At 44.8% G+C, this 13,167-nt stretch overlaps 1 protein-coding gene across 4 annotated transcripts in view; it reads right to left on the reverse strand.

Annotated features, from left to right (window-relative positions):
• Nucleotides 1-452: 452 nt before the first annotated feature.
• Nucleotides 453-13,167, reverse strand: part of LOC119463574 (uncharacterized) — a 126,186-nt gene continuing 113,471 nt past the window's right edge. For all 4 annotated transcript variants that reach the window (XM_049656025.1, XM_049656022.1, XM_049656023.1 and 1 more), the window contains one exon: nt 453-3,067. In XM_049656025.1, coding sequence (XP_049511982.1) covers nt 1,787-3,067 — 1,281 coding nt within the window. In that variant the 3' untranslated portion in view covers nt 453-1,786. The remainder of the gene's footprint in view (nt 3,068-13,167) is intronic.

A 13,167-nucleotide genomic window follows, 5' to 3' on the forward strand; every position in this document is an offset into this window, starting at 1 on the left:
AAGCTGGTTAAATTTTTGACGGTACAACCTGTGATGCTTTCCCTGCAATTGACCCTTCTACTAGAGTCTAAGCACACATGTTGCAGAAAAGGGAACCGATAGCTGTTGATCTCATTTCATCAGCAATGAATTTTGTTCTTTGGAAAGCTAGTCGCACAGCGGCTCATAATTCTTAAAGAGCTTGTTTGCAGTCAGCCACTAGTGTTTGAGCAAATATAAGTATAGGCTTTTTACTTGCAAATTAGTGTTCTTGTGTTTAAAACTGGCCCTTTCTATCCGATATATTTGGCTGTTACTTTTTTTTTACTTGTCGGTGCACACATTGTACCTATAAGCATGCCAGAACAAACATTCCTGCTGCGAATATGTGTCTGCGTTTTGCTACTGGATATTCAATTATATTAGGAACTGTTGATATTTGCCCGCCTCTAAACTTTTATATGTATCTTAACTTCATGCGTAGACATCATGTGTTGAAATCGCTTCCATGTGTATAGGCTGTCTGAAAATAAATGTATGTACAGGTATGGTAGTTGTGTGGTAGTTGGGACATTTGTCAGTTGTTTGTGTCATGAGATGTTGAAAGACAACTGAGAAACTCAAAGCAAAAAAAACAATCTCTCACAACTTAAGGGCACAAAAGTGGATGGGCAGAATACAAAAGGTAGTTTAATGCGACAAGTCATGCACCAAGCTAAAGGCAAGAAATTAAAAATCATCTACATCGAGAGATCGTAATGTCCAAAAACTGGGCGGTGATCCTGGAGGTGTGTTCCTCGCTAGAAGCGAACTGAGGTACAGGTGGCACTCTGTTTGATAGCTCTGTCCTTGATGGTCAACGACACATCGCTGCAATACTGTGTGCAATACCTGTCCATGTTGCACTCGAAAACCTCGGCGACCGGCCGCACCTCTGGTGGACCCCAACCCAGACACAGGCTCTGTTAGCTGCCAGTGCTTATAGTTACTCTCCTCCAAGAGACGTGTGTAACGGTGTTCTAGGAAATGCTGCTCAGCAGGCCTTGGTCCCAGGAATGGCCTAAGTAGTTGCACTGGGTGGGCTTGCCTCAGCACAGGGCCACGCTAGAATGGCACCAGCAGCTCTTCTACTCGGACGGTGCACTGGTTCTGCAGCTTGGGCAGCTTTGCAGCTAGAGCTCCCACACGTTTGCCATGCAGCCTCGATGTTCCTTTTCTCTTTTCCCTCTGACATGCTTGTGTATGTGCTACCTGCTCTCGGTTTGCATTCTTTACGTCTTTATGGTTCTTGCAATGCCCACAAGTTCACAGCTCCACTGGGTCCACAAATTTCAATGTACACAGCAAAGATGAAAAACAAAAGAATAACTATCGCACCCATTTACCACAACTATAGGCAGTATTTATCAGTGAACAGCTGATGTCACTAAAGTCAAGTGGAGTATAGAGCAAAAGAGATTGTTCTCTTGAAGTCACATTAACATGCAAAACAGAATATCATGTACTCATACGCACTTCTACAGGAATAAGCGGCATGTTTGTACCATAGCCAGTATTTGAGTTTTGGTAAGCGCTTTATTTATTTGGCACATTCTGAGAAAGAGCATTACTGACGATAACAGTGAATACAAGGATAGAAATGCAGCCTAAGGTAACAGTACAAAAAATGATATGAAGTACCATTGAACAAAAACAAATCCGCAAGTATGGCAGAACATCAATGAAATTAGCAGTGCTGTCAGACAGCAGTGTACATCGGAGCAAAACCAGAACACCTGATATGCCTCTCACATGTTCACTGGACACGCTAAGCGAGCTCCCAAGCCAGCTGAACCTTGTCATCCACTGTGTATCCTTCACGCTCAAGATTTTCCAAGCATAACGAGGATTCTGGAAAATACAAGGCCGTGTTGCCAAATGGTCCTGGCTTTCCAAAGTGTGCAATACTGTGAAATGCATAATTTACACAATGGCACGTTTGGTACCCCGATGGATGTACAGCAATCAGCTTGATGTTTTGATGGAATGGCCACTGAAGAAAGTTGTCATTCACTCCTTTGATAAGCTTAATACGCGCATGCAAGGTCAAAGACTGATTACCCCTAATGAGCTTAACGCCTGCCAACATGTGATAGCCAAAGAGGTATATTTTTTCCCCAACGTAATCATAAGAGCCATTTATATTTGCAAATTTCCTCATCGAAGTTAGTCCTCTCACAATGAGCTCGCAACGTTTGGCATTACCTGTGTTTTCTGCTGCGTCTTCTCCTCTCTGGAGTTTCGTATGCTGTTCTGTTTGTTTCACACTCTCTCTAGGTGCTGGGATAGAACTAGAATTCGTGGCATAGATTTCAGAGGATGTACAACTTACCGCAGGGTTCAGACCCTTTCCGATTTGAATTTCATTAGGCACCTCCAGGCTCTGGGAAATTTCTTTCGGACTGGGAGTGCTTCCTGTCAAGCTTTTGCTCAATTGTGCCTGAACAATCCTCGGATTATTTGTACTTTGTTCAAGCCTCTCAGGACTTGTCGTTTCCGTATCCCCCACACCTTGGTTTAGAGTGTAACCTGGACTGCTTATGCTACTTGAAAGTTTGGTGAGCCTGTCGCCGTGAGCATTAATAATTTGTTTGACTGCTCTGATGGAGGCAACACCAGCAGCTGTTTCTGGACCACCACTCTGCTCTGCACAAATTTCACTTGTCGATGGCTGTAACACAGCTTCTTTCATTGCGTTCATACAAAGAGAAAGCTCATTTAATCGGTTGTTTAGTAGAGTGCTACTCTCGCTCAGGGCTTCACATAGGCTGTGCTTTATTTCACCGACTCGCGCATCTAAGCTCGCGTTCAAAGCTCTCAGTATTCCTTCTGGGTCAGTGTAAGAAATTTTGGGGGCTCTAGACATGCGAGACACCATAAAATCGGTACAGTCACTCTTGAGATGTGCGCACACATCGTTACAAAGAATCAGAGCCGAACACTTTTGACAAGACGTGATGTGGTAGTCACAATCTTGGAAGAAATGCTCATAGAGTTTGGAGGCGGCAGTGACCATCTCGCAGCCGCTTTCTTCATTCCAGCATTTTACCTGCAAATAACAATAAAAAAATAATCCACTGATTAAAATTCGATGAGACCTGTTCACATGTTATGTGACTGGTTATTTTTGCCGATACTCACAGCTAGCATAACAATTTCTTGAAGTAAAAAATATTTCGGGACATTGCACCGTTTATTGCTTTTAAAGAAAGTTGAACCGACTCAGTCACCTTAATTGTCTGATACAACTAGAACTAGTGAAAACATGCACAGTATTCGTGATGATGATAATGATTTCTTGGCATCCCCTTTAAAACGGGGCGGGGATAGTTACCTAGCCAGCTTGATTTAACTGGGTATGCATGCTATAGTACATGTCTTTCATTCTAGCATTTTTATATACATCTCAATCTTTTTTTTTTTCTTCTTCGTCAAAACTTCTCTATCTACCGTGTGCCGCTACCTATCCCTGTGACATATCCGGTCGTATCAATTTCTCCCCTGCTTTTATTCCGCTATTCCTCTAAACTTCACTTGTTTACCACCTAGACTGCTGACCGGTTGATGCTTCCATCCACTTCAAATCCAAGTGCTTCTGAAAGGTCTACGTTACCTACTGTTCTCACTGGGTGAATCCCTTTGCATTCCATTAGGATGTGTTGAATGGTCTCTGGATCTTTGCTGCAGCATACTCATGCCTCATCTTGTTGCGAATATTTGCTCCTGTATGTTTTTGTCCTTAAGCAACCAGCTCAAGCCTCAAATAAAGTCCTACCCTTGGTGTTACCGTACAGATTTTCTCTTCTAATTTCTTTCTAATTCTTGTAAATGTCCACCGTCTTTTGTGTTTCCGTTCTTTGTAACGAATTCACTGTCTCTATTTCTCTCACTCTCTTTCAGATGACTGCTGGTTGTCTATTTACACTTTCAATTACCCTGTCCTTGGTTGCCAACTTTCTAGAACTCTTCCTCCATTCTGTGACCACACTTTTCAGGTACAGATACTTGTGCACTTAAGCCGCCCATTTATTTTGATCTATGTTCCCGAGTCTTTCGTCAAAACTAATCTTGCTCTGCACTCGTCTAACTTCAAACGACGCCCAACCCATGTCACCCCGCATTGCCTCATTTGTGGTTTTGCTGTGGGCTCCTAAAGCTTACCAGCCTAACCATCTTTGGTAACTTCCTACCCTGACAAGATATCCAATTTTAAGCACAAAATGGCATTTGCAAATGTTGGTGCTTGCACCATTACTATCCTTTCCAGATTCCGCACACCACCTCATATTTATAGTGGCCCCAAGTTCTCTATATTTCATTATTCCTGCATTCTGCTTCCCCTTTATTTTCAGATAATCTTGGTGGGTGCTTCAGTAAGTCTTTCCTTTGTTTATGTTAACACCAAGGTATTTATATTCCTTGATCATGGGCATGACTCGTGGTTGAATTGACACCACGTATGTCCTCGTCTCTTCATTAAAAATCATAAGTCCCCATTACTCTGCGCTACACTTAAGGCCTAGATTTGTTGCAGAGTTGCCACACATACTATTCACAAGTGTCTGTGAATTTCTTGCATAGTCCGCTTGTAGCACTATCTCGTACGCATAGATCAATCCGGGGACTTTTTGTTGCACCATTTGTCCATTACACATTCAAATCGCCCGTCCCCAAGCAGGGGAATGGTGGCGTATACGCTATCACTGCCCTTTACTGTTGTCTGTGAGCAAAACGACGCCAAAACAATCGCACAAAACACAAATGTGCGGCCATGAAGAAACCGAGCCAATACTGGAGCTGTTGGATTCGCCGTTGCAGCTACTTTCAATTAGAGTGTACTAAAATGGCAGAGTGGGTCCGGTGGACACCTTGGCAAGCGCCAAGGGTGAAGCCAAAAACGCTGAAATTGTGGCGGTACTGCCTCGCCTTATCCTTAAGCTCCAGCTTTGTTGGCAGTGCCCATTGGCTGAGGCGAGCTCACGGGCTTTGTAGCTGTTGTCTGCTTGACGCACCATCGTTGCTGTCTAGTTTGGGTCGTTTCTGTCGCTATTTCTCCAATTTATTGACTACTGGTCAGTGGAGAACAAAATCACTGTTTCCGCCACGGAGTATCAAAACTAGATGCAGCAGAGTGAAATGCCTGTCAAAGCTCCATGCAGCTGCAGTAGGGCCTACGACGCTACAAACGTCCGGCAGGCACTCGGGCCCACTCAATCAGGTGAAAACAACGGTAGCATCAACTTTTCAATAAAAAAATCCTCCACAGGGCGCAGGACCCTCTCCCCCCCTATCTAGTACACTCTATTTCCATCAATTGTCGTGGAGTGTTCGGGCATCCCGCGACATCACATGGACTTCTCTGCTACTTGCAGTTAGTGCGAGTTTCGTGAGCGAGCAAAACCAACACTATCTGATAATGAAACTGAAACGTGAAAGTGCAGGCCGTACAGAGTCGAGCGAAAACGAAAGCTTTCAAATGCCCGCGTTGTTGTCAAGGGTAACGTCAATGAGTTCGTTTAAAGCGAAGCTTTATATGTCTAGGCCTGCGTACAGAAAATTATCAGCATCAGCATTGGCTCGAGCATAGTCTTCTTCCACAGCTGGATCGTTGGCTCGTGGTCGTACTCGGCACGTGCTCATGCCACTGCTCCCGCATTCGTCGTGGTCTGCTTCCACAGCTGGCTGCGTTGCCACTCATCATTCCAGCATAGAATTTCACTTCTCTTCTGTCGTCGTAATGGGAAGGCCGCGTTTATGGCGTATAAGCCATTGCTGAAGGTGGTATAAGCCATTCAATGTCTTACGAAACGGACAGATTTCATTTTGAAGCAATTTATTTTCAAAGAATCGCAAGCGGCAATGGCAGGCAAATGCTGCTAAACATGCCGCCGAGCAAACTCAAGACATCGAACACAAGCGACAATGGCGGACTTTGGGCCTACATACCTACAGTGACGTCACTCTTTTCGTCGCAGCCGAACGTGTGTGTAACCTCATAATTCAGAAATACTTTAATGAACCCTCAGGATTAACCCAGTAATAAACACCGGCACCGCACGTTTCAGCTTCACCGGTTAACCATCTTCACGGAGTGTAAGGGTCGCCAAATTTTTTTCTAAATATCGAATAGAACTGGACAAGTAGCATTTCCTTCCATCTTATAATCTAATGCAATGATCTTTTTATTACAAGATGTTAAGTACTAGTGACAGAATTATGAGGAGTGCCTACGTCATAGGGCTAGTATTTGCAATGTCTTGGGTGTGTCGCAAATCATGTCCTGCAGTTACCTAAATTAGCTCGAATACTAAAACGTTGCTCGCGATTCCCGTGACAATATTGACACCTTAGACACCAAGAATCTATCCCTTTAGCCTGACTTATTATTTGCCTTTAGTGCCCCTTTATTTTTGATTCAGTTACTTCATTACATTCAATATTATTGCAATAGAAATTATATGGACACTTATGGCAAATTTATGCTGTCGGCCTCGTCATTGCCGTGAGGTTCTGCATAAAGTTGGCGGGAAATAAAATCAGCGCCGCGCACCGTACGCTGTATGTGCGAGTGAAAGCATGCGACAGTGAGCCGGCAATTGCGGCTCGCGCACGCAAAGGCGGGAAGCGGGAAGGAAGCGCATAGTCTTCCAGTCATGCACAATGCTCCAGAGGGAGCGTAGCGAGGTGGAGGGACCGCGCTTTACTGCGGCCGCGCACTCCCACCTCCCGATGGTCAGGTGGAGGGGCCGTGCTTTACTACGGCCTTGCTGGACGGATGAGGCGACCAATGAGAGGCCGCGGGGCGCGAGGAGAGGCAATAAGCGAAGGCGTTTCTGTGCGGCACGCCCGTTCGGATAACGCGCAACCCGTAGAGCTTCTGCCGACGCCGTCCGCGTTTCTCCGCATTCGTGCCGAATACGCGCGGTGTCAGTGACTGCAGCCGATGCCTCTGGTGGCGGCTCAGCTGGTTTGGACCAGAGAACGGGACACTCGTAGAGTAACGTCGGAAGTAGCTGCCTCTTCTCGCCTCGTAACTTTTCACTGTAATAGAGGTTCATGTTGTAGATCTGTGTTTGCTTGTGTTTATGCAATTGGATCCTGTGCAAGACATGCACTACTTGATCGGTGTAACTAACACAGCTTCGCTGTTCGAGCATCTTCAAGGAGAAGGGACGGTAATTTTTTTTCTCCCACCGACAGCAACCGCCATTTTGGGAAGGCTGTGTGCCGTCAGGAACTGTGCCTCAGTGTCGTCTGCTATTCAACAGTTCAAGACCACATCGACCGTCTTTCTCCACATGCTCAGCCCCCAACGGCGTAGCAATGGCGTTGCTGCTGAACTGTGCCCGCAATTCCTTAACTTGCACGTAGAGTGTACTAGAATATGGTTGATTGGGACGAGCGGCCAGAGCAGCACATGCTTTGCAGTGAGACCCCCGACGACGAAAAACACTGTGATGGAGCTGCGATCAAAGTGGATTTGGCCGCATCAAGGTTGTGCCGTTGGAAACTGCTGGCAATTCTGGAGCTCATTGGAGCTCATGGGTTCAATACAGCCCGGGGAATTCGACGGGCGCGAAATTAAAAGCACTCGCGTACTTGTATTTAGGTGCATTTTAAAGAATCCTAGGTGGTGAACAGTCTAACATCGCGGGTGCCTCATAATCACATATCGTTGTTTTGTTACATAAAACCACAGAACGTGTTTATTTAAAAAAAGAAGGTAGCTGCGTCCTTTGGCTCTTTTAGGGGTGTAAGCAAAATGACATTATTCTCGAGTCTGATTTCCCAGAAAAACAGGTTATGCTTACTTTATATTTCAAGCCTGCATGTGATGCCATTCCCAGCTGCACGTCAGCTCAACTGAGCAGCTTTTTACATACGGCTGCTTTCAGTTATCCGGTGCATTATCATATCGACAATAATGAAGCTGTTAAAGGAACGGCATGCCTCACATACACAGAGATATATTCAGACTTCATTTGTTCGTTGAAGGAGGTAAGTGGGCTACAATGTGCACCAATCAGTTTTAATGGGATGGAAACACGGTGAGACTGTCCCAATTTTTTTTCCTTGCCTGAATCGAGTTAGGAGGTTCACAGGCTTCCTCTAAACGGGGTGTTCATATTGTTTGACAGCTAGGGAGGCGTTAAGTAAATGTTATCAACACCGTGCGCTAATTCGCTCAGGAACTGGTGCGACTCTGCGCAACAGCTGCGACTCACCAGCAGCAGAATTATTCGGACCAGTCCTCCCTTGCATCGCTCAATTGACCCCGAGAATTCAAATTGCTGTGATTGCGTTACATTCGAACAAAAACGTCTCTTCCATCATATCTAATAGTGAATTCTGGAATCTAATACAATCTGAATGGCAAATAGCATTCGATGAGACTTGTATGTTGCTACTTGACTTCACCTGCTGGCACAATGAAGATCGGCAGACCAGCCAAGAATATTCCATTGGTCTTTACTTCCCAGTCTCCCCTACTGTTTGATTATACATAGGTAATATCCTTTCTCTAGCACTGTTGTTCATATTATCGTCCAATCATTGCCGTGATTCCTTCTCTCGGAAAGCGCATTGGTAGACAGAGTGTAGTAGAATTGTAGTACACTCTAGTTCCATCCGCAAGCCGTCGCTCGAAGCTGCCATGCGCGCTCCCATGAACATGCGACTAATCTTATTTCGTGAAACTACATGCATATAAGAACTCTTTGGATGCACAGATCGAGACAGAGAAAGCAATAAGCAATCCAACACACTATTATGCAACCATATCTAGAAAGTGAAACTCACTCTTGTACAGTGAAGCAGAAGGAACACTATACCGGAGCGACTTTCAGTTTTTAGATATGGCTGTGCGATAGCCTCTCAGGTTGCGTATACATATTTTTTTCTACCTGGATTGGTGCACCCAGACCGTCAAGATGATGATGATTATTATTGCGGTTTATTGGCGCAAGGGCCAGATGTGGCCAAAGAGCGCCAAGACGATGGTAATGGCTTGTTAATGGTATATGAATAGTCACTTATATGAACATTAGATGTGGCATGGCTGTAAGGGGGCCTAAAAACGGTCGCTGTAAAGTGCGTAAAATCTATACGTAACAAAATTATGGCAATGACTAATGATGTGTACTGTAGACATGAACAATGCTTTGCGAGAGAATGATATGACTTACAAAATATTACAGAAGCAAGAATTGGCCAGAAGCACAAGTGCCTAAACAGAGCCCTTGAGACACAAGGGCCTGGAGGCATGTGCTATAAAAAACTATCACAGCAACATCCTCTGGAGAGAGGATGCGCTACGAACTTATTGGGCTAATAACATGTAGCACAACATCGTTCAAGAATGCGAGGACTGCTTTGCTGTTAAAAAGTGGTTCTTTACCAAGAAACATAGCGGGATGTAGAGGGACACAATAGCGATATGCTAAAGGAAAGCGTTTCTTTCTCTTTTGGCTTCCCGACACTCCAGGAGGACGTGGATGACGGTAAGCCTCTCGCCACATCTACCACAGGTTGGAGGATCATTACCATTCAATAGAAAATTGTGGGTGCCGTACGTGTGTCCTATTCTGAGAGGACAGAAAAGGATATCAGTTCGCCGGGTTTTCGTTACAGAAGGCCAGTAACCTAACTGTGGCTTAATCAAATGAAGCTTATTGCTTGTTTCTGCGTCCCACAAGCGTTGCCAGTGGCTTCGCAGTTTCTTTCGCAAGAAAGGTTTCAAATCTATTTGCAGGAACAGCAGCTGTATGGTTAATAGCGGGTGATGTGACTGATGTGGCCATTTGGTCGGCAAGAACATTGCCCTCGATGCCTCTATGCCCAGGCACCCAGCATATAATAACATGCTGGTTAGTTGCGTATGCTCTATAAAGAACAGAATAGAGCTCAATGGAAACAGGGTTTTTCTGTTTACAGGGTGACTTCAAGGCTTTTACGATGCTTTGGGAGTCTGTAAATATAATAGTTTTTTGAAGTTTTGATTTCTTTATATGCTTTACAGCTGACAATATTGCGTAGGCCTCAGCCGTAAGGATACTTGTTTCTGGGTGGAGTGCGCCGGATTCCGAGAAGGACGGACCGACGGCTGCATGAGATACTCCGGAATGTAATTTAGAAGCGTCTGTGTAAAATTCTGTGCACGAGTACTTGAACTGTAATTCTAGGAAATGCATTCGGATTTCGACCTCTGAAGCGTGCTTTGTAACCTCTACAAATGATATATCACATGCTACTACCTGCCACTCCCAAGGTGGTAACAGCTTGGCTGAAGGCATTAAGCGATGTTCGAGGAGTGGGATATCAATTTCTTCGCTTAGTTCCCTGACACGCAGTGAAAAAGGCTATCTTACAGAGGGACGATTATGAAAAAGTGTAGCACCACGTCATATTGTTAACGGTATTAAAACACGGATGCTGATGATTAGAGTGGACTTTAAGGAAATATGTGAGGCTGGTGCATGTTCTCTGCAGATGGAGTGACCACTCATTTGATTCGACGTATAAACTTTCAATGGGGCTTGTTTTGAATGCGCCAGTGCCCAGGCGGATACCTAGATGGTGGACGGGATCCCGCATCTTCAGCGCACTAGGGGCGGCAGAGTGATATACCGCGCTACCATAGTCCAATCGTGATGAAATGAGACTCTTGTAAAGATTCGTTAAACACTTATTGTCACTACCCCAGGATGTGTGAGATAAAATTTTCAGTAAGTTCATTGTTTTTAGGAATTTCACCTTGAGATATTTTATACGCACAATGAAAGTAAGTTTAGAATCAAGTATGATGCCTAGACACTTGTGCTCTTTGTTCACAGGTATTTGTTGTCCATACATTTCGATAGTGCGATCTGCAACAAGCCCTTTCTTCCTGGTGAAAAGAACACAAGAACTTTTGTGGGGGTTCACTTTGAATCCGTTTTCGTCTGCCCTGTTGTACTTGTCTCTCACACACTGTGAGGTTGCAGGATTTGAAAACTATTTGTATGTCGCCTACGTAGACGGAATAAAAAATAGCTGGTGGTAATGAAACCCGAAGTGTGCTCATCTTCACAATAAACAGTGTGCAGCTAAGCACACCTCCTTGGGGTACACCAGTTTCCTGTATAAATTGACGTGAAAATACATTGCCGATTTTCACGCAGAAGGTACGTTTAGACAAATAACTTTCTATTATGTTCAGCATATTTCCACGGAAGCCCATTCACGACAAGTCTCGCAAAATTCCGTAACGCCAAGTTGTGTCGTATGCCTTTTCCATATCAAGGAATATCGACAAGAAAAACTGTTTGTGTACAAATGCGTCAGGGATACGTCCTTCAATGCGCACAAGATGATCAGTTGTGGACCGCCCTTCTCTGAAGCCACAGTGATAGGGATCAAGCATATTGTTCAGTTCAAGGAAATTTATAAGTCGGCGATTAATCATTTTTTCAAAAAGCTTACACAGGCAACTTGTGAGAGCTATCGGGCGGTAACTTGCCGCCGAGGAAGGGTCTTTACCCAGCTTCAGAACTGGAAAAACAATAGCTTGCTTCCATGAGGATGGAATGTATCTGGCAGCCCAGATAGAGTTGAAAAGGGCCAGAAGTGTCATCTGTGTGTCAGTGTGTAAGTGTTTCTGTCAGCTCCCGGTGCAGAGCTGCTGCATATGCTCAAGGCAGCTCTCAGCTCGGCAATATTAAATGGACGGTTGTATGGTTCATTCGGTCGGCATTTACGATCCAGTGACTTAAGTTCAGCTACTTGTTTATATTTTAGGAATGCTTCTGAGTAATGCATGGAGCTTGACACACGCTCGAAGTGCTCGCCCAGAGCATTGGCCTGGTCTTCCAAGGTATTCCCTTGGTCAACTAAAGGCAATGGATGGGTCTCCTGCCCCTTAAGCCTTCTAAGGCCATTCCTACTTTAGACTCTTGTGTGTAAGATGTTATGCCAGAGAGGAACCTCTCCCAGCTAGCCCTCCTTGCCTGTCGCCGCGTACGCCTTCCCTGGGATTTTGCCAGTTTGAATTCTATAAGATTTTCTGCAGTCGGGGAGCGACGCAGTGCGCCCCAGGCTTTGTTCTGTTTCTTTCGTGCCAGCCTGCACTCCTCATTCCACCAGGGGACCCGTCTTTTACATGAGAAACCTTTAGTTTGTGGAATGAATTTTTCAGCTGCGTCGATTATAAAACCGGTAAAATACGCTACTGCGTCATCAATAGTAAAATGGTTGATAAAATCTAGTGTTAAGTAGGTGGACTCTTTAAAACCTTTCCAGTTATGATGTTATTTTCCAACGGGGGCGTGGGGTGGACTGTCATGTTCCTCTATCAAGGTCAACGTCACAGGGAAGTGGTCGCTGCCAAATGGATTCTTAACGACATTCCATTCTATATAAGGAAGGAGGGTAGCAGAGCCAATCGCTAGATCTATAGAAGAAAATGAATTATGGTGGAAGTTATAATAGGTGGGCTCTTTTTTGTTAAAAGACATGCACCAGAGGTTAATAAAAAGTTCTCTATAAGCCGACCCCTGGCGTCACACCGGGAGTGTCCCCACAAAGTGCTGTGAGCATTAAAATCACCGGCAATAATGTATGGTTCCGGGAGCTGGTCAATTAGCATGTAAAATTTCGTTTTGCCGAGTTTATAGTGTGGCGGTACGTAAATACAACAGATTGTTACCAACTTGTTGAAAAGTATCGCTCGCACAAACACCGCCTCTAGTGGTGTCTGAAGAGAGATTCTGGCATGCAACACAATGATCTGCAATTATTGCTACACCTCCGGACAAGGCAACAGCATCATCACGGTCTTTACGGAAGATTGCATATTGTCTGAGGAAGTTTGTGTAGGTTTTAGATGTGTTTCCTGACACACAGCACTTTTGGCGTATATTTCTGGAGGAGTTCTGTGATATCATCGAGATTATGGAGAAGTCCTCTCACATTCCCTTGTAGGATTTCTGTGTTCATTTTGATAGGTTTTTATGCTGTGTGTTCAAGAATATAAAGTTAGCTCCCGGCCCCTTTCCAGGCGCCGTGACACGAGATTTTTCTTTTTTGGAGCAGTCGATGACTGCGCCCTCACGCTCGGTGTTGTGTCCATGGCCTCTTGCGAGGCGCTGGACACACGCTCTTTCGAGCGATGTG

Source organism: Dermacentor silvarum, chromosome 9 (assembly GCF_013339745.2).
Source record: "Dermacentor silvarum isolate Dsil-2018 chromosome 9, BIME_Dsil_1.4, whole genome shotgun sequence".
Taxonomy (NCBI): Eukaryota; Metazoa; Arthropoda; class Arachnida; order Ixodida; family Ixodidae; genus Dermacentor; species Dermacentor silvarum.